Raw genomic sequence first — 21,461 nt, forward strand, 5'->3', positions numbered from 1 at the left:
CCTCCCTCCGTCTCCCCCATGCCTTCTGCTCCCCAAGGGCGCCCACGCTCCCAGAAGTGCCCCACACAGACCTGGTCAGCCACCCGGATAGTCATCGGGGCCTCCAGGACTCTGCTTTCCTTGTCAAAATACTTCCCGGCATCTTCCGGGAGGGAGCGTCTGAAAGAGACAGGAGGCACTCGAACGTTCTTTTCTTCTTTATATTTGCGAAACGACAAAATGCTGAACTATGAGTGTGTTTTGAAGTCAGACGAGAGCTAGAAATTACATAAAAGGTAAGAAACACAGGAGCCACGACGTGGGCGTCGAGCCAGCTTCCGGCTCTCACCTAGAGTCCCCCCCACCGGGCGGAGGGACCCCGCCGCGCCACGCACCTGGGCAGGAACTTGAGCCGCACCGAGTAGGACGACAGGGCCTGGATGCAGGCGGTCTTGGGCAGGAGCTCCAGGTGGCCCTGCAGCCCCTTGCACACCTCGAAGTGTAGGCGCAGGGCGGTCTTCGACCTGCAGCGCCCGAGGGCCGGGCGGGCGACGCCGCGTTTGGTCCCTGCGGGTTGGCCTGTACCCACCCCCCAGGGCCCAGGGCACACCCTCCCAGATGCCCCCCACCCCCTACTGTCGGGGAGTCTTCAGAGCCCTGCTCGCCAAGGGCAGGTTTTCCTGAAGTGACATCTGCTGAGGAATCCTTACAAATAAAAACATCGCAACTGAAAGGCGCCCAGTCGGTTCTCAGAAACCTAGTGTTTTCTGGGAAGACCCTCGCTGGGCAGGTGCTGGGTGCAGGGACCTGGGGCGTGGGCGCCGGCCCTCCCAGAGTCTTGCCCTCCCCGCCCAGGCGTGGGCACGTGCCAGCACGAGCCCTGCAGGACGCTCGGGAGGTCCCCAGACAGCCAGGCCTTGGCCAGTGACCGCAGTTTCCCCAAGTTTTGTCCCTGTTTTCAACTCAGGGCCAGCCAGAGAAACCAGATGTGCCCCCAACCAGCCACGTGGGGCGCCCCATCCTAGCCACCCCAGGCCACAGCCCCCATCGGTGCGCTGCCCCTCCCCTCCTGTCCAGTCTCCAGGAAGAAAGGTGATGAGCAAGCTGCCCCAGGCTTTCCTGGGCTGCCCGGGAACCCTGGGCCGTGGTCCAGAGCCTCCCAGGCCTTCCAGCCCCTCCTTAACTGCCTGGGGTGATTGTTGCCTGCCTCGTGGCTGCTGGGGCCTCACCCTGAGGGCTAAGCCCCTCTGCAAGGAGAGCCCACAGCCAGACAGGGACCACGGGGAGATCCACGGGCTCCTGGGTGCTCCTGGCCGAGGAGGAGTAAAAGGGGGCCCCTTTGATCTCTGACCCCCAGTGTCACCAAGCCCCTCCCCTCAGTGACCTCTGGCCCCAGTGTCACCCAGCACTGGGTGTCCCCTGCCACGGAATGTGCCCAGACTGGCCCTCCCGCCCTCGGCAGGCAGCAGCCCCGCCCAGGTTCCCGTGCTGGCTGGGCTCCTCCTTGAGCAGCTGTTCATGTGACCAGGGTCATTGCGAACGAGCGCCTTTGCTACACCTGTGTCCGTAAACCCGGTAAATTAACCAAGTGAGTAATGCTGAATTCTAGAATCACTCAACAGGGACTTCCCTGGTGGTCCAGTGGTTAAGACTTTGCCTTCCAGCGCAAGGGGTGCGGGTTTGATCCCTGGTCGGGGAGCTAGGATCCCACGTGCCTCGCGGCCAAAAAACCAAAACATTAAACAGAAGCAATATTGTAACAAATTCAATAAAGACTTTAAAAATGGTCCACGTTAAAAAAAATCTTTAAAAAAATATAATAAAATCACTCAAATGTACGACGTCGAGCCTGTGCCTTGGGGAGGCGCTGAGAAAGCACAACTCCCCCCCCCACCCCCGGCTCCCCGTCACCACCCTGCCCGGGAGTGGACACGCTCTGTGTCCCGAGGTAAACTGACCAGAGCCCTGCAAAACCTAGTTTCCTGAACAAATCCACCTGAGTCCTGTCCCGAGTTCCCAGCTCCCCGGTGAGAACAGGCCCCCTGATGTTTGCAGTGCTGAGGCCCAGGGACCCAGCGGCTGGCGCACGTGCCAGTCCATTTCCACCCAGGCCGCCCATCACCACCCCCCCCCGACCCCCAGGCTGGAAGCGGGGCCCCGTGTGTCAGCAGCCTGCCAGGTATGCAGGTGTGTTTGGTTAATGAAAACCCATTAAGCTCTAACTGTAGAATTTGCCTGCTTTTCTCCATGTAATTGAATTTCACTAAAAATTAAAAAGAGGGTAAAAAAGAAATGACAACTGTGGTGTCCGGACGCCCTTGCAAAACACTGCCAATGAAACATGTTTCTTGTCTCGGGGCTCCGTCCATGGTCCTTCAGAGGACACGCCTCCTTCCCTGTCTGTGTCTGAGAGGGGCCTGGCCTGGCCATGTTGGGGGCGAGCTCCCCAGAGACGCAGGGGTGACAACACTGCCTTACTCTCACGGTTCTGGAGGTCAGGACCGGACACAGTCTCCCGGGGCGGAAGCCCAGCTGCGGGCAGGGCTGGTCCCCTGGGAGGCTCCGTGGGGAATCGTTTCCTGGCTTTTCCAGCTTCTGGAGGCACCGTGTCCCTTGGCTCGTGGCCCCTGTCCCATCTTCAAGGCCAGCAGCCTAGCATCTGCCAACCTCTGTCTGACTCTGGCGCTCCAGCCTCCCTCCTATGACAGCCCTGGGGTTCCAGTGGGCCCTTGGGGTAACCCCAGGTGACCCCCACCCCGAGGTCCGTGACCTCACCCCCGCCGATGGCTCACCGTGTGTGGACGAGGATGGAGTCCTGATACAGCCGGTCGTACATGCAGATCTTCAGGTCTACGTTGGGCTTTGGCACCCAGACTGGCACGTCGATAGCAACACCGACGACTTTGAAATATAACTGAATTTGAACATGAAAATCCGACAACACGTATTTCCATCAGCAGAGCAGGCGGTGACCGTGAGTACTAACGCAGAGCTCAGCGGCAGTGTTTTGTGACTCTCACAAAAACTGGAAGGTTAATAATCAAACTGGCCATGTTTTGGGGATCATGGCACTTTTTACATCATATAATTTAAACAATCCTTTTTATTTTCAAATTTTTTAAACATAAAAAGATAGAATGGTACGATGGATTGTCACGTACCCACCACGCAGCTTCATAAATATCAACATTTTTAGCTGTTTAAAAAAACCTGGACTTCCCTGGTGGTGCAGTGGTTAAGAATCCGCCTGCCAATGCCGGGGACATGGGTTCGAGCCCTGGTCCGGGAAGATCCCACATGCCGCGGAGCAACTAAGCCCGTGCGCCCCAACTACTGAGCCTGTGCTCTAGGGTCCGCGAGCCACAACTACTGAAGCCCTCACGCCTAGAGCCCGCGCACTGCAACGAAGAGTAGCTCCCGCTCGCCGCAACTAGAGGAAGCCGTGTGGAGCAACGAAGACCCAAAAATACGGCCAAAAATAAAAAAACAAATAAATTTATCGAAAAAACCAACAGCCGTTTTACTGCAGACTCATGCATCACACAGGCAGTACACGCAGCTGATACAAACGGAAGCTCAGGGCTCGCGAAGGGCCCAGTAGGCACGTGCTTCTCCCCACCTCGGACCCTGGCGTCGGCTTCCTGCAGTCAGACCAGGATGTCCTGCAGAGAGAGCCTGTGCACAGCAGGCCCCCTCAGGCAGGAACAGTGACCACCAGCCCACACAACTGGGTGGAGGGCTTCCCTTTCTACCACCTGCAGGACTGTGACCTTAGAACACACCAGCGCCAGATCCGAGGCCGCAGGGTCACTGAAACATACAACCCACCTCCAGGGCCAGAGACAAGATGGACGGAATAAAAGGAAAGCGCGGCCAGAGAGACGGGGCAGCCGGGAGAGGCCAGAGAGACGGAGCAGCCGGGAGAGTCCAGAGAGACGGAGCAGTCGGGAGAGTCAGGAGGGGGTCTGAGGAGAAGCACGGCCACCCCACTCAAAGGCAGTGGTGACAGCAGGTGAACGGTGGTCCACCGAGGGGGGCGGGGGGGCTGCTGCCGAGAGGCGCTGAGGCCCGGAGCAGCGTCCTGACCTCACGGCCAGGCAGGTCACAAAGACACTGGTCCCGCCGGCACCTGAATCAGGGCCAGGCGAGCAGGCGGACACGTGCGGTGACACGTGACACACAAGGCCGGGGGACAGGCGTCCGTGAAGCAGACGGGGTGGTCGGCACAGGAAGGCCCCGTCTACGGAGGAGCCAGCCAGGGAGGGTAAGAAAGGCACAGACACGGAAACGAAAGGCCAGCCTGCGCTGGGGCCATCCTCACGCGGAGACAGTGGGCAGCGTCCTCACACCCCTGGAAGGGAGGGGTCCACAGGCCGGCAGAACCCAGCACATGTCACGAGGGACCCACCTCAGGAAAGCAGGCGGGCAGGATGGGAATCCAGACCCCGTTCACCCCTGGAGGCCAGGAGCCACCCCAGGGGCTGCGTGTGTACCACACCCGGGTGAGGAGGTGGGGTAGGAGAGTGGTCAGGGCGTTCACTGCCCCGGCTCGCCTGGCAGGGCCCCCGTGGGCTGGAGCGTCCTTGACCCGAGGTCACAGCCCCAGCCAGGCCATCCTCTCCAAGTGCTCAGTTACCCAGGTCTGGTCCCTGTTCCTTCCTGACACCACAGCAGGGGCTCTGTGGGGACCTATGGGGCTACCGCGGGGAACTGTGGGACTCCATGGTTACTGTGGACATGTGGGAACAGTGTGAGTATTATGGTACATTGTGGGGTATTGTAGGGTATGGCCTATTCCTTGGGGTTTCCGTTACAAATAAATGAATATTGTGTCTCAAATCCCTGGCCCCTGACAGACTCGTTCCTATATGGAAAACACACCAGAGCAGAGACTGCTGATGGCGAGAGGAGAGGAGAGTGTGGTGAGCACAGAATCATCAAACGGTCACACCTGGACATGGCCACCTGCCTGGAATCGTGGACCACGGTGTTGGGTCAGAACTCCTGAGGCAGTGGGGGCAGAGTCGGAGGAGATGCTAATAATTCTAATGACAGTTAAGTGAAACCGAGACATCGAAGGCCAAGAAAGAGGATAAATAAAAGGGACCCAAGATCGTGTCTTATTTTGGTCATAAGGAAGTGGTGGTGGAGTGAACTGCTGGGGTACTATCCATCTTGGAGGATGGTCCTCTTGCACTTAAAAAATAGAAAGTCAGGGCTTCCCTGGTGGCACAGGGGTTAAGAATTTGCCTGCCTGCAGGGGACATGGGTTTGAGTCCTGGTCTGGGAAGATCCCACATGCCATGGATCAGCTAAGCCCGTGTGCCACAACTACTGAGCCTGCACTCTAGAGCCCGTGAGCCACAGTTACTGAGCCTGTGTGCCACAACTGCTGAAGCCTGCATGCCTAGAGCCTGTGCTCCGCAACAAGAGAAGTCACTGCAATGAGAAGCCCACGCACCGCAACGAAGAGTAGCCTCCGCTCGCCACAGCTAGAGAAAGCCCACAAAAGACCCAATGCAGCCAAAAAAAAAAAAAAATTATAAAAAAGAAATAGAAAGTCATGTGGGATTTAAGGGCTGGGAAAGGGGAGGGGACCGTTCATTGAATGAAAGTAGAATTTCCAAATAACAGGGAAAAAAGGAATAAGTAGCAACTTGATCAAACCAATGAAAACAAGAAAACTGAAAGTGAGGAAACAGTATGATAAAATGAATAGTAGACAGATCTAATGGAAGTGGTAAAACAAAGTGTGTCAATATTATGCTGCAAATGCACTGGATTCTCCCCTAAAGGCAGGCAACATTAGTCTGGGTCCACAGACAAAACCTGGCTCCTTAAAAGACACGTGAAGCCATTAAAAAGGGATAAATATCGGCCGGGGCGGGGGGGAGGACAAAGGGATATGAGGTGAAGGTGAAGCAGAGGAAAGCAGGAGTGGCCCTGTCGTTATTGTGGGATCAGCTGGATATAGAGGTGCCATGAGCAGCAGGATGGAGGGGGATGTTTGGTTCTGGTGAAAGGCACAATTCACGATAAGAAAACGACTATAAACCCTCATGTGTGAAACAATAAAGCAGCTGAACAGAGCCCTCTGTTAGAAGTGTAAGGAGACCTCTCGCACTGCTGGTGGGAATGGGAATTGGTACAGCCACTATGGAGAGCAGTATGGAGGTTCCTTAAAAAAATAAAAATAGAACTACCATACGACCCAGCAATCCCACTATTGGGCACATACCCTGAGAAAACCATAATTCAAAAAGAGTCCTTTACCAAAATGTTCATTGCAGCTCTACTAACAATAGCCAGGAAATGGAAACAACCTAAGAGTCCATTGTCGGATGTATGCATAAAGATGATGCGGCACATGTATACAATGGAATATTACTCAGCCATAAAAAGGAACAAAACTGAGTTATTTGTAGTGAGGTGGATGGACCTAGAGACTGTCATACAGAGTGAATTAAGTCAGAAAGAGAAAAACAAATATCGTATGCTAACACATATTTATGGAATCTAAAAAAAAAAAAGGAAAGAAATGGATCTGAAGAACCTAGGGGCAGGACAGGAATAAAGACGCAGACTTAGAGAATGGACTTGAGGACACGGGGAGGGGGAAGGGTAAGCTAGGACGAAGTGAGAGAGTTGCATGGACATATATACACTACCAAATGTAAAATAGATAGCTAGTGGGAAGCAGCTGCATAGCACAGGGAGATCAGCTCGGTGCTTTGTGAGTACCTAGAGGGGTGGGATAGGGAGGGTGGGAGGGAGACACAAGAGGGAGGAGATATGGGGATATATGTGTATGTATAGCTGATTCACTTTGTTATGAAGCAGAAACTAACACACCATTGTAAAGCAGTTATACTCCAATAAAGATGTTAAAAAAAAAAAGTGTAAGGAGAACTTGTCAAAGATCGGGTCATAAGGGAACATAGATGTGTGGAAGGAACATGGAGGGAAGCCAAAGCATCTTGACAAAGAAGAACAAAGCTGGGGGAATCATCCTCCCTGAACTCCAGACTATACTGCAAAGCTACAAGCATCAAAACTGCATGGTACTGGCACAAAAACAGACACATAGATCAATGAAACAGGAAAGAGAGCCCAGAGATAAACCCATGCACTTATGGTCACCTAATCTATGACAAAGGATGAAAGAACATACAATGGAGAAAAGACAATCTCTTCAACAAGTGGTGCTGGGAAAACTGGACAGTTACATGTAAAAGAATGAAATTAGAACATTCTCTAACACCATACACAAAAATACACTCAAAATGTATTGAAGACCTAAATGTAAGACCGGAAGCTATAAACTCTTAGAGGAAAGTGTAGGCAGGACACTCTTGGACATAAATTGTAGCAGTATTTTTTTGGATCTGTCTCCCAAGGCAAAGGAAACAAAAGCAAAAATAAACAAATGGGACCTAATTAAACATAAAAGCTTTTGTGCAGTGAAAGAAACCACTGACAAAATTGAAAAGACAACCTACTGAATGGGAGAAAATATTTGCAAATGATATGAATGATAAGGGATTAATATCCAAAATATATATAACAGCTCATACAACCCAATATCAAAAAACAAACGACCTAATTAAAAAATGAGCAGAAGGGAATTCCCTGGTGCTCCAGTGGTTAGGAATCCACGCTTCCACTGCAGGGAGCCCGGGTTTGATCCCTGGTCAGGGAACTAAGATCCCGCATGCTGTGTGGCATGGCCAAAAAAATAAAAAATAAACAAGTTTAAAAAAATGAGTAGAAGACCTGAATAGACATGCTTCCAAAGAGGACATGCACATGGTCAACAGGCACATAAAAAGACCCTCAGCATTGACAACCATCAGGGAGATCCAAATCAAAGCCACAGTGAGATATCACCTCACACCTGTCAGAATGGCTTTCATCAAAAAGTCTACAAATAACAAGCGTTGGAGAGGATGTGGAGAAAAGGGAGCCCTCAGGCACTGCTGGTGGGAATGTAAACTGGTGCAACCGCTGTGTAAGACAGTATGGAAATTCCTCAAAAAGCTAAAAATATAACTACCATATGACCCAGCAATTCCACTCTTGGGTATACATCTGCAAGAAACAAAAACACTAATTTGAAAAGATATATGCACCCCAATGTTCATGGCAGCATTATTTACAATAGCTAAGATACGGAAGCAACCTAGGTGTCCATCAACAGAGGAATGGATGAAGAAGACATGGTGCATATATACAACAGAATACTACTCAGCCATGAAAAGAATGAAACCGTGACGTTTGCAGCCACATGGATGGACCTAGAGGGTATCATGCTTAGTGAAGTAAGTCAGACAGAGAAAGACAAACACTGTATGTTATCACTTATATGTGGAATCTAGAAAATAAAACAACTGAATGAATATAACAAAACAGAAACAGACACACAGATATAAAGGACAAACTAGTGGGTACCAGTGGGGAGAAGGGTCGGGGAGGGGCAAGATAGGGGTACAGGATTAAGGGACACAAACTACTATGTATAAAATAGATAAGCTACAGGGACTTCCCTGGTGGTCCAGTGGCTAAGACTCTGCCCTCCCAACGCAGGGGGCCCAGATTCGATCCCTGGTCTGAGAACTAGATCCCGCATGCCGCAACTAAAAGATCCCGCACGGCACAACTAAGACCCAGCGCAGCCAAATAAATAAATAAATAAATATTTTAAAACATAGATAAGCTGCGAGGATATACGGGACAGCACGGGGACTATAACTGAACTGCATAACTATTTTCTTTTTTTTTGGCTGCGCTGCGCGGCTTGGGGGATCTTAGTTCCCCGACCAGGGACTGAACCCAGGCCCACAGCAGTGAAAGTGCTGAGTCGTACCCTGGACCACCGGGGAACTCCCTATAATGGCTTTAAATGGAATATACTCTATAGAATTTTTGAATCACTATGCTGTACACCTGTAACTAAAAAAAATACCTCCACAAACTCAGAATCCTAGTAAGAAACAAAATACAATAGAAAAATTGGCAAATGACTTGAAAAAAAAAAACCCACGGAGGGGTATGAATAATGTGACTAATCCAGCTAATAAATCTGTTTACAGACACTAAGTACACTTTCTTCATATGCACATTTCATACTTATAAAATCAATCTTGCCCTTGGCCACAAAGAAAACTAACAAATTAAAAAAAAGACTTTGCAGATTATATTGTCTGAGCATAATTCAACCTAATAAACTTATAAATAAATAAATCTAAAAAGTAATGATGACAAATTTTAATTACTGGGAAATTAAGAAAGACATCCCTAGTGATTAAGTGCAAGGTGTGTGTGTGTGTGTGTGTGTGTGTGTGTGTGTGTGTGTGCATGTGTGTTCACAGGTGCGCATGTGTTGGCTATGTTGTTAGCCATGTGTGTCACTGACTAGCCATGCAAGCGTGGGCAGTGCGGGCAGCAGCCTCACGTGGTCGTGGTGGAGGGACGCAGAGGGCGGGGACCCCGTGCCCAGGGAGCAGCAGGATACTCACAGTCGGGCACTGCTGATTCTTAAACACGACCTTGAACCTGGTGGAGACCGTTCCCGGGACAATCGGGGTGAAGATGACGGGCACTTTGATGGTGCTGAAGGGGCCAATCTCCCCCTCTGTTATCTGCACGGCAAGAGAGGTAGGCAGGGCCGCTCAGCCTTCACGTTCCCGTCATGGTGTCTCCCGTGGCCTCACCACAGCCGGGTCACTGCGGGGGCGAGTGGTGGCAGCCCCCATGTGTGCACTCGCTCTTCTGATGACACGGTCCTTGCACACACATGCACAGCCCCCACGCTCTGGCTGGGAAGGCCCTGCATTGGTGTCTCCTCTGAGCTGGACTAGGGGTACCCAGGGCCCTGCCTCTGCGGCTCTGGACCCGCCCGGCCCCAGCCTGAGACGGGGCAGCCGGACACCGGCTGAGACAGCTAACTGCCCAGAGGAGGTGAGTCCAGCGGCCAGACTAGTCTAGTCCGGCTCTGGTCAGATGGACAGACCACCCTGGGGGCCGGAAGAAGGTGGGCCTGACCTCTCCCAGTGAGAACTCCGTCTGTTCCTCGTTGGGAGGTACAGTCACGATGGTGGTCGAGGTCACTCCCTCTGATTCTGGAAGAGAAAGGTCCAGGTGTGAGGCTGGCCAGGCATGGCTGGGCAGTTCTGCCACACCCGGGGCGTGGCCACCCCCAACCTGGCCTCCCGGGGCCGTGAGGCCCGAGGGGGAGCTGGGGCGCTAGGGCACCATCCGGCCCCCTCCCTCTCCCAGACCAGGTGCTGTTCTGGGGCTCGTGGGGGCCACCCCAGCCCTCCTGCGCAGACAGCTCCTCCTGACAATACCATCTCCAGCAACCCCACCCTTTCCCAGGGCTAGGGGCCACAGGAGGCTATCATTGTGGCCCCAGGTTTGCATGGATGTGCCCCCGCAGACCCCCTCCCCCCGTGGCCATCTCCTGGTCAGGGACCTCGGGAACTCGGGGACCCCCAGCTCAAGCCCCAGGCCACTTGGACAGTGGGCACTGCGACCTCTGGAGCAGGAGGCTGGGGCGGGAGAGGGTCCCTAGTTGCCCAAAGCCCCAGCGCAGGGAAGGGGGTGGGTGAAGGATGCTGGCCCCAGGGCGGCCCGGTGGGTGCAGTGGCCTGAGAGCAGCGCACTGGAGAGGGGATGGCCGAGCAGTGGACCATCTGGGGCTTCACTTCAAAGCAGGAGGAGTGGAAAGTGGGCTCAAGGGGGTTTGTATGAAGAGGAGGAAACAGCAGGGTGCCGTGTCAGGGCTGGGCCAGGGTGGGGCGTGGGGAGGGGGTCAGCCATTTCCCAGGGACCCACCGGAGCCCGAGGGGCTGCTGGGCCCTGGAAATGTAACAGTGTCCACTTTCAGGTGATGATAACATGTTCGCAGCCTCATTTTCACACTCATTTAGCCTTGTCTGTGTGCACGTTGCCTGCATGTTTTGAACATCTCTTCCCCACTGGTGGGCCATGGATCCCGGCCCGCCCCTCGGGATTTGGGGGGGCACCCCAAGAATGGCAGGCCATCCATCAGGAAGGGTAGACCCTGTTTCCTCTCATCTGAGAAGGTCTTCCTGTTGACTTTGCAAGTGAACAGACCCAGTTTGATAGGAGAGGTGAAGGTCAGCGTCCTTTCTGAGTCCTTCCCCAGCTGGGCTGCCAGCCTGGCCCTGTGGAGACCCCAGGTGCACTGCTGCGGCCCGCCCCAGGCTACCACAGGGCGGTATGCACCATTTCTGGGGCCTGGGGTTGTAAAGGCGGAGGCCCCAAGTTCTGGCTCCTCCAATGTGGCAGACTTCTCATGCAGCCAGCAGCTATGACTGTCACCAGGTTGGGTGGGGGCGAGTGGGCCAGTTGGCTCCCACCACCCCACTGTTTATGTCCTTGTCTGCTTCAGGAGTTACCTCGGTGAGAGCCCAGCCATGGGCCCACGGGGTCCTCCCCTATGCCCTGAGTCCAGGCCAGACCCTGGGGTCAGCTGCTTCATCTTGCATGGATGCTGGCTGGGGTCCCTTGGTGACCCAGGGTGGAATCGTGTTGGTCAGTTTGCTGGGAATACGGTGCGCTTCCACTAATTCTAGAATCGGCTTGTTAACGATTAGGAAGACTTTCATTAATCATGTGTGCAGTGTATCTGCTCCACGTGTCCATTCTGTTCCATCAGTCACAGAGTGGATATGTACTCACTTCCTGGAGTTAGAGGCATTTCGACATTTTAGAACATTCTCAGCAAGTAGCTCTTTAAATACTGTCTTTTCCTGATTCCAACGGACAAGTCGCTCCTTACTCATCCTCAACAGTACACGTGTTGTACTGCTTCTTTCATGTTTCCATCTCTATCTTCTAGTTCCCTAATTGTCTCTTCAGCAGTGTCTAATCCACAGTTTAACCCAGTGATTGGGGTTTTGTTTGTTTTCAGTGATCATATTCTTACTGCTAGAAGTTTTATTTGGTTCATTTTATTTTTTTTTTTAAATTAACTTATTTATTTTTGGTTGTGTTGGGTCTTCGTTGCTGAGCGCGGGCTTTCTTTAGTTGTGGCGAGCGGGGCTACTCTTTGCTGGGGTGCGCGGACATCTCATTGCGGTGGCTTCTCTTGTTGCAGAGCACAGGCTCTAGAGTACAGGCTCACTAGTTGTGGCGCACGGGCTTAGTTGCTCCACGGCACGTGGGATCTTCCCGGACCAGGTCTCGAACCCATGTCCCCTGCATTGGCAGGCAGATTCTTAACCAGTGCGCCACCAGGGAAGTCCCTCATTTCAATTCTACTTGATCTTATTCCTTTGTGATATTTTTCAAAGTATTATTTTCAATGTCTGATCATATATCTGAAGCATGCAAGATCATAATTCTCTCTGTCGTTTGTGTTGAGGGATTTCTCTCCCATTTCTTTTTTTTAGTGTAAACTTCTGAAAGCTTTGACAAATGCATACAGGGTGTATCCCCCACCACAATCAAGATACAGAACGTTTCCATCACCTCCCAGCCCAGCTCTCCCTGTGCCCCTTAGTAGTCAATCCCTCCCTGGCTCCTGGCAACCACTGGTCTGTGTTCTGTCCCTACAGTTTTGCCTTTTCCAGAATGACACATAAATGGAATCACATGGTTTGCAGTTTTCTGCGTCTGACGTTTTTCATTAGTGTGATGTCGTGAGGTGCATCCGTGTTGCGTGTGGGTCCCCAGTTCATTCCTTTTCATTGCTGAGTAGCGCTGCAGAGCAGAGGGGTGCCAGGTTGTTTATCCACTCACCAGTCAGCAGACGTCGGCAATCCCAAAGAATCCCTCTACGTGAATTCACATGCAGGTTTCTGTTCGAATTTAGTTTTCATTTCTTTGGGTAAGTACCTAGGAGTGGGGTTTCTGGGTTGTACGGGGTTTGTTCGACTTTATAAGAAATTGCTGAACTGCTCTCCACAGTGGCTACACCACTGCGCACTCCCAGCAGCAACGGACGAGAGTCACGGCAGCCCCTCACCAGCACTTGCTCCTGTCAGGGGCTGGGGTTTAATCTCGCCCTTCTAACAGGCGTGTAGTGACGGCCCATCGTGGTTCTAATTTGTTTTTCCGTCTGTCTACTGTTGTCGCGTCTTTTCATGTGCTTACTTGCCATCTACACATCTTCTTTGGTCAAGTGTCTGTTCAAGTCATTTGCCCGTTTGAAAACTGGGTTATTTGTTTTCTAATTGAGGTTTCAAAGTTCTTTATACATTTTGGATCTGTTCTTTTTTGTTTTTTTTTACATCTTTACTGGAGTATAATTGCTTTACAATGGTGTGTTACTTTCTGCTTTATAGCAAAGTGAATCAGCTATACATGTACATACGTTCCCATATCCCCTCCCTCTTGCGTCTCCCTCCCTCCCACCCTCCCCATCCCAGCCCTCCAGGCGGTCACAAAGCACCGAGCTGATCTCCCTGTGCCATGCGGCTGCTTCCCACTAGCTCTCTACCTTACGTTTGGTAGTGTGTATATGTCCATGCCTCTCTCTCGCTTTGCCACAGCTTACCCTTCCCCCTCCCCATATCCTCAAGTCCATTCTCTAGTAGGTCTGTGTCTTTATTCCTGTCTTACCCTTAGGTTCTTCATGACATTTTTTTTTCTTAAATTCCGTATATATGTGTCAGCATACAGTATTTGTCTTTCTCTTTCTGACTTACTTGGATCTGTTCTTTATCAGGTCAGTGATTTGGTAATATTTTCTGACAGTCAGTGGCTTATCTTTTTCTTTTTTTGCGGTACGCGGGCCTCTCACTGCTGTGGCCTCTCCCGTTGCAGAGCACAGGCTCCGGACGCGCAGGCCCAGCGGCCATGGCTCACGGGCCCAGCCGCTCCGCGGCATGTGGGATCCTCCTGGACCGGGGCATGAACCCGTGTCCCCTGCATCGGCAGGCGGACTCTCAACCACTGTGCCACCAGGGAAGCCCAGGTTTAGTTTTTGTTTCTTGTTTTTCAAAGATGCCCATCATCAGGTTGAGGAAATTTTCTTCTACTCCTAGTTCACTGAGATCTTCCATCACAAATGGATGTGGAATTTTGTCAAAAGCTTTTTCTCCATCTGTTAAGACGATCATAATGTTTTTTCTTCTTTCTTCTGTTGATATGGTGAATAATATTGGATGATTTTTCTTTTTTTTTTTGCGGAGCACAGGCTCCAGACGCGCAGGCTCAGCGGCCATGGCTCACGGGCCTAGCAGCTCTGCGGCATGTGGGATCTTCCCGGACCGGGGCATGAACCCGTGTCCCCTGTATCGGCAGGCGGCCTCGCAACCACTGCGCCACCAGGGAAGCCCAATATTGGATGATTTTTGAATGCTGAACCAGCCTTGTGTTCGGAGGACAGACCCCGCTTGCTTATGATGTATTATCCTTTCTCACATCCTGCTGGATCCATCTGCTAGTATCGTAATGAAGAGGCAGAGGAGGTTTTGACTGTGAGCACGTGCTTCCTGGCACTTTACCTGTGGAGCTCCTTGAGTTCTGAGCTGAAGCTGCACTTCTCCAGAGAGGGTTGGCCTTTGTGTGGCTGGGCCCCGAAGCTCTTCCAACCTGGGACCACTTTCCCCTAAAGTCTCGGCTGGAGACAGCACGGGGTCACAGGTCCAGGCTGCAGACCCACACGGAACTGGCTGATGGTTTTCTTCTTTTTTTTAAAAAAAATAAATTGATTTATTTATTTATTTTTGGCTGCACTGGGTCTTTGTTGCTGCGCGCGGGCTTTCTCTAGTTGCATCGAGTGGGGGCTACTCTTTGTTGCAGTGCGCGGGCTTCTCATTGCGGTGGCTTCTCTTGTTGCCGAGAACGGGATCTAGGCACGTGGGCTTCAGTAGTTGTGGCATGCAGGCTCAGTAGTTGTGGCTCGCTGGCTCTAGAGCGCAGGCTCAGTACTTGTGGCCCACAGGCTTAGTTGCTCTGTGGCATGTGGGATCTTCCCGGACCAGGGCTCGTACCCGTGTCCCCTGCATTGGCAGGCGGATTCTTAGCCGCTGCGCCACCAGGGACGTCCTGGCTGATGGTTTTCAACCATCAAGGTGACCCCCTCGCCACCTTTAAAGGGCAAGGGGCCCACGCTGCTGCTTCCTTGCTGCTCTGCTCTGGGGCAGCTCATACTCGTGATGTACTTGTCCGCCACGTGTGCAGCCCTCTGAGGCAGACCCTTTGCTCTGAGCACTCCTGCCACGCCCCATGCTGCAGCCGTGGGGAAGGTTCTGGGCCAGCAGGTCTCAGGGGCCCACGCTGGGAGCTGCACAGCTGATGTGAGGACCCCCACGAACCTCCCGTGGGGGGTGGCCCAAACTCCACTCGGAAGGTGGCTCCTCCTGACGTGTGGTGCTGGGGGTCAAGGCCAGCTGACCCCCTGAGCCAGCACAGGAGGCAGAGGAGGTGAGGAGGGAGCCCTACCCACTCACCCTCTGTCCCCCTGGGAACAGAACCATCTGTGTGCACCGCAGCGTCTCTCCTCTCTCCACGTTTTGTAATCTCTGTTCTGATCCGCTGATCCATGTGTCCTTGTCTGGACCACACTGTCCTGATTACTGTAGATTTAAAGTACGTCTTGAAGCCACGTGTGAGTTTACAAAAACGGTCTTTTGAAAGATGCTTTCCTGGAGTATTAGAAAAATACCGAGGCAGGGGTCCCATGCACCCCTGCATCCCACGTTCACACCAACGTTTATCAACAGCCCCCCAGGGGCTTCCCTGGTGGCGCAGTGGTTAAGAATCCGCCTGCCAATGCAGGGGGACACGGGTTCAAGCCCTGGTCTGGGAAGATCCCACATGCCGCGGAGCAACTAAGCCTGCAAGCCACGACTGCTGAGCCCGAGTGCCACAACTACTGGAGCCTGCATGCCTAGAGCCCATGCTCTGCAACAAGAGAAGCCACTGCAATGAGAAGGCCGCACACTGCAACAAAGAGTAGCCCCCGCTCGATGCAACTAGAGAAAGCCCGCACGCAGCAACGAAGACCCAACGCAGCCGAAAATAAATTAAAAATAAAATAAACAAATTTATACATAAAGAAAACATATGGAAATGCAAGTACCTAAAATATCCAAAGCAAATACCTCGCCAAAAAAAAGAGCAAAGTTGGGTGACTTAACACTACGTGGCTTCAAGGCTAACCCTAGAGCTACAGTAATCCAGGTGGACAGTGCTGGTCAGGAGCGGTAAATGGGTCAACCGATCGCATACAGAGTCCAGAAGTACACCCACACCTTCCATCCATTTGCAACAAAGATAACAAATCAATCCACCAGGGAAAGGAAAGTATTTTCAACCTGTTTTGCAGGAACAATGGGACGTACACGTGGGAAAAAGAAGAGCCTTGGCATCTACCTCACATCACACACAGAAATTAGCCGGACCACAGACCCAAACGTAAGAGCCACGTCTTATGTCCTTGGGATAGGGGAAAAGTTGCCATAAAGGCATAAAGCACACACCTCAAAAGAAATGATGGGTAGATTTAAACATTAAAATTAAGAACTTTGGGACTTCCGGGACTTCCCCGGTGGTCCAGCGGTTAAGACTCTTTGCTCCCAATGCACGGGGCCTGGGTTCAATCCCTGGTCAGGGAACTAGAGCCCGCACGCATGCCTCAACTAAGAGTTAGCATGACGCAACTAAAGATCCCTCATGCCGCAACGAAGATCCTGCGTGCCGCACGTAAGACCCGGCGCAGCCAAATAAAGAAATAAGTAGAACTTTGGGACTTCCCTGGCAGTCCAGCGGTTAACACTCTGCACTTCCAATGCGAGGGGTGCGGGTTTGATCCCTGGTTGGGGAACTAAGATCCCACATGCCACGTGGCACGGCCAAAAAAATGAATAAATGAAAAATAAAATAAAATGAAGAACTCTGACTTAAGAAAAGAGATCATAAAGGGAGTAAAAGGACGAGCCACGACTTCGACTTGGAGGCAATATTTGCAACCTCCTAACTGACAAAGGCGAAGTATACAGGATCTGGAAAGAACTCCTATGAATAAATAAGAAAGGACAAACAACCCCGTAGAAAAGTGGGTGAAAAGCTTGAACAGGCATTTCATACAAAAGAAAATACAAACGGTAAACAGGCACCTGGAAAGACAGGCAACCTCACCGGCGGCGTGAGCAGTGCAGACGGGAGCCTCCCTTCCCAGGCCTCCAGACCGACCCGCGGAGCTGCCCAGTGGGACCCAGCCACGGGCCGCGGGTGGCTGCGAGCTCTTGAAATGTGGCTCCTGGGAAGGAGGAACGAAATTCTCCTATTACTTAATTTTGGTTAATTTAAATCTGAATAGCCAGATGTGACTAGTGGCAGCTGCACTGGGTAGCGCAGTCCCAGCTGCAGCCACGCGGGACAAGAACAGACGCAGTAATAAGAGTGAGGCCGCGCGTCCCCCGCGATGCGGCAAAGACACGCCCCAGGGAGACTCACACACTTGGAGACGCCGCCTGAGCCCCTGCGCGCACGGCCCGCGCCGTGAAGTCCCCCTGATGTGAGCCGGTGGGGGTGGCCTGTGACCGAGGCATGTTCGTGAGAGGAGCCGCTACGCAGAGGACCCCCGCCCAGTCCACGTGGACGCCCCACAGAGCTCAACGCTACACAACCAGACAACTCAGGATGTGCTCCCGCGGCTCCGACGCTGGGGAAATGCAGCCCTTTCTGACCGTGAGCGTGGAGGGAAAAGGCAAAGGGAGGCAAGGGAACACTGAAGACAACGCCAGAGGGACGCCCCTGGGGAGGCGGTGTGTCTGGTGAGCGCGGCCGCCTGGGCCCTCGTCCTCCTCAAGCTCCACCTGGGCTCGGGCTGCCGACTTCCTGGCTCTTCTTTAAACTGTCCTCACGTGTTACACGCACTTGACTTCCGGACGGAGCCAGCCTGGGGCCTTCAGCGACCCCATCAGAAGAGCCCCCGGCCCCTTCCCCATCCCCTCCCTCCCTCCGCCAGGCAGGGCTCCTCAGATGTCCCACCAAGGGCAGGGAGGAGGGCAGCTCCCCTGTGGCCAGCCTGGTGGTCCAAAGCATTTCCTTTAAGTCTTCTGTTAGCTTAAATGTGGATGCGAATTTTAATCCACTCCATAACCAGTATGTAGTTGAATATATAAATGCATATGAATATCTTCTTACTCACTTAAAACTGGAGCCCGGAAAAACTCTGCGCCGCCCAGCCCCCGGTACCACACTGGCACAACCGGCCTTCGCCGGACGCAACCGTGCTTGGAGTGGCTCCCGGAATCTGTCCCTCTGGGGCCCTCCGACCCGGCCTGCCAGCCCCTCTGCCCGTCAAACGGCTGGGGCTCGGGGCCCTGCGGCCAAGGTGGCCCAGGGCTGCGTGCTGAGCGCAGGTCGCGGGCCCGGCTCACCTACGGGGCGCCCCTCCTCCTTCTCCTTTATGTCCAGTTTTCCAGACTCCTTCTGGCTCGGCACATCTGCGGGCACGGACTCATTGCCCGCCGTCAGCTGCTTGGAAAAACTGGTGGCGACGTTACTGTCAAAACCCTTGTCTTCATATGTGAAGTTACTGCTCTGAAAAAGAGAACGTGACACCTTTACTGGCAGTTTCCACTTGCCTTTCCCATCAACCGTCCGCACCCGCCATCTGGGGAGGGCCACGTTGAGAGCCTGGCCGTATCCGGGCTGGGGGCCGCGGGCTCCCACAGCACCCCTCAACCGCTCTCTGGCGACCCGTGCCGGGCTCGTCCGGGGCTCAGGGCCCCTCTCGCCCAGGCGGGCTCCGCCTTGGCCCTGTCCCAGAGCCTGCTGCATGTGTGCACGCAGCCAAGTTCCTCCAGGACACCTTCTCTTCCCCCACATGGGCTTGGGCCCCCACAGGCTCCAGCCCCGAGCTCTCCTGGCTTCAGCTCAGATCCCAGCAGGCTGAGAGCGGCCCAACCCCACCTCTGCTCCTTTCCCAGAGGTCACTGGCCCCCAGTCCTTTCCCCTGGGCTCACAACAGACCAACGGAGTGCCTGCCGCGTGCAACTCAGGGGCCACGGGGGGACACACAGGGCACTGCCTGGGTGGAGCTGCCGTCCAGCCGGACAGACACCCACCAGGAGAGGGCTGGTGCCCGCGGGGAGTCCTGAGGGCCCAGGCAGTTGTCCTCACCCCCAAATAATCCCCCCCAGTGTCCATTGGCTGTGCTGGAAGTTGTCTCCACTGATGGGGTCCCACCTGTTTCCGCTTCCTCAGCAGCACACGTGCACAGCCTTCCCGTGAGAGGACCAGGGCCCCCCTCGCACCTTTGGGAGAGGTGCAGGTGCGGGGCAGGGTTTGCTGGGCTTTTCAGCCTGGGGTGCCTGGGCTGGACCGCCCGTCCCCACAGGCTGGGACTTTAGGGCCTGGAGCGCTTGGCCACCACCTTGCCAACACGTATGACGGGACAGCATCCTGCTGCCCTAGGTGCACTCCTTACGGAGACAGATCTCTTCTACCTAGACTGACCGGAGGCCGTCCTGCTTCTGGGCCTTCCCCTGCCCACATCGGCGTGGCCCCCTTTACACTCGTGGGACTGTGTCTCGGGGCGGGAGATGCCACATGCTGCCCTTGGCCGGGCAGTCACGGCACTGACCAGGAGCAGCAGCACACTCACCGTGCTGAAGACCGACGGGGACGTGTCCATCTCACAGCACTCTGATGCCAGGAGAAACCTGAACCCGGTGCCCAAGCCCCCGAGGTTGGTCAGCGTGACGGTCCGGGATGCAGTCTCACCCACCACGCAGCTGCCGAAGTCGATGAGCTCCTTGTCGAGGGACAGCTGCCCAAGGACCCCGAGTGAGCCAGGGTGACCACGCCAGGCTCACAGCAAGCTCTCCTCTCCCACCTGTCACCCTGCACCCCTGAGGGGACACAGGAGCGCCGGCTGCCTCTGGCTCATGGGGGGAGGCAGGGCCTCTGCACAGCCCAGGACACAGTCCACATCCCAGAAATCATAGACTGTGTACTGATCATGGCAGTTTGGGAGCACCTGAGTGCAAGTTTTGAAAAGTCAGAGACTTCCCTGGCGGCGCAGGGGTTAAGAATCTGTCTGCCAGTGCAGGAGACACGGGTTCAAGCCCTGGTCCAGGAAGATCCCACATGCTGAGGAGCAACTAAGCCTGCGTGGCACAACTACTGAGCCTGCGCTCTAGAGCCCACACGCCACAACTACTGAAGCCCGTGCTCCACAGCAAGAGAAGCCACCGCAATGAGAAGCCCGCGCACCGCAACGAAGAGTAGCCCCCGCTCAGCGCAACTAGAGAAAGCCTGCGCAGAGCAACGAAGACCCAACGCGGCCAAAAATAAATAAAATAAATAAATTTATTAAAGAAAAAACTGACATTACATTACATTACATTACACAGCTTACGTTAAAAAACAAGACAGGGAGTTCCCTGGCGGTCCAGCGGTTGGGACTCTGAACTTTCACTGTGGAGGGCCAGGGTTTGACTGCTGGTCGGGGAACTAGGATCCCGCGAGCCGCATGGTGCAGCCAAAAAACCAAAACCAAAACCAAAACCAAACATAAAACAAGACAGATCTCAAGTCAACAACTTATGTTCGCTACTGAAGAAATCAGGAAAAGAACAAACTAAATCCAAAACTAGCAGACAGAAGAAAATAATAAAGATCAGAGCAGAGACAAACAAAAGAGAGAATAGAAAAATAAAGAAAATTAATGAAATCAAAAGTTGGTTCTTCAAAAGATCAACAAAATTGACAAACTTCTGCTACATGGACTAAGAAAAGAAAGACTCAAATTACTAAAATCAGAAATGAAAGTGGGGACATTAATACTGATTCTACAGAAGTAAAAAGCATTGTAAGTGAGTACTATAAACACTCATACCAACAACCTGCAACAAACCCAGATGAAATGTACAAATTCCTAGAAAACAAAAACCTACCAACACTGAACCAGAAAGAAATCAGACAATTTGAAGAGACCTGTGACTAGTAAGAACATTGAATGTATCATAAAAAATCTCCTGACAAAGAAGAGCCCTGAACCTGATGGCGTCACTGATGAATTCTACCAAACAGTTAAAGAATACCAACCCTTCTCAAACTTTCCAAAAAACTGAAGAGGTAGAAACACTTCATAACTCATCTAGGAGGCTGGCATAACCCTGATACCAAAGCCAGACAAAGATACCACAACAAAAGAAAAGTACAGACCAAAATGCCTTATGAATATTGATGCAAAAACCCTCAACAAAATATTAGCAAACAGAATATACACAATGACCAAGTGGAATTTATTCCTGGAATGTAAGGATGGTTGAATGTAAAAATATCAATCAATGAAGTATGTGACATCAGCAAAATGAAGGGGAAAAACCCACATGATTATCTCAATTGATGAAGAAAAAGCATCTGACAAAATTCAACACGCTTTTATAATAAAAGCACTCAACAAAATAGGAATAGAAAGAAACTACCTTAATATAATAAAAACCAAATATGAAAGCAACATAACATAATATTGCAATAAAACATAACATAAT

At 52.6% G+C, this 21,461-nt stretch overlaps 1 protein-coding gene across 4 annotated transcripts in view; it reads right to left on the minus strand.

Moving 5' to 3' along the window:
• Positions 1-21,461, minus strand: part of CFAP74 (cilia and flagella associated protein 74) — a 77,713-nt gene that overhangs the window by 14,157 nt on the left and 42,095 nt on the right. For all 4 annotated transcript variants that reach the window (XM_067717735.1, XM_067717736.1, XM_067717734.1 and 1 more), the window contains exons 16-22: positions 19,568-19,732; positions 18,339-18,501; positions 10,021-10,097; positions 9,495-9,617; positions 2,772-2,893; positions 375-503; positions 72-159 (exon numbers count right to left, since the gene is read on the minus strand). In XM_067717735.1, the coding sequence (XP_067573836.1) occupies positions 72-159; positions 375-503; positions 2,772-2,893; positions 9,495-9,617; positions 10,021-10,097; positions 18,339-18,501; positions 19,568-19,732 (867 nt within the window). The remainder of the gene's footprint in view (positions 1-71; positions 160-374; positions 504-2,771; positions 2,894-9,494; positions 9,618-10,020; positions 10,098-18,338; positions 18,502-19,567; positions 19,733-21,461) is intronic.

The sequence above is a fragment of the Pseudorca crassidens genome, chromosome 2 (genome assembly GCF_039906515.1).
Source record: "Pseudorca crassidens isolate mPseCra1 chromosome 2, mPseCra1.hap1, whole genome shotgun sequence".
NCBI lineage: Eukaryota > Metazoa > Chordata > Mammalia > Artiodactyla > Delphinidae > Pseudorca > Pseudorca crassidens.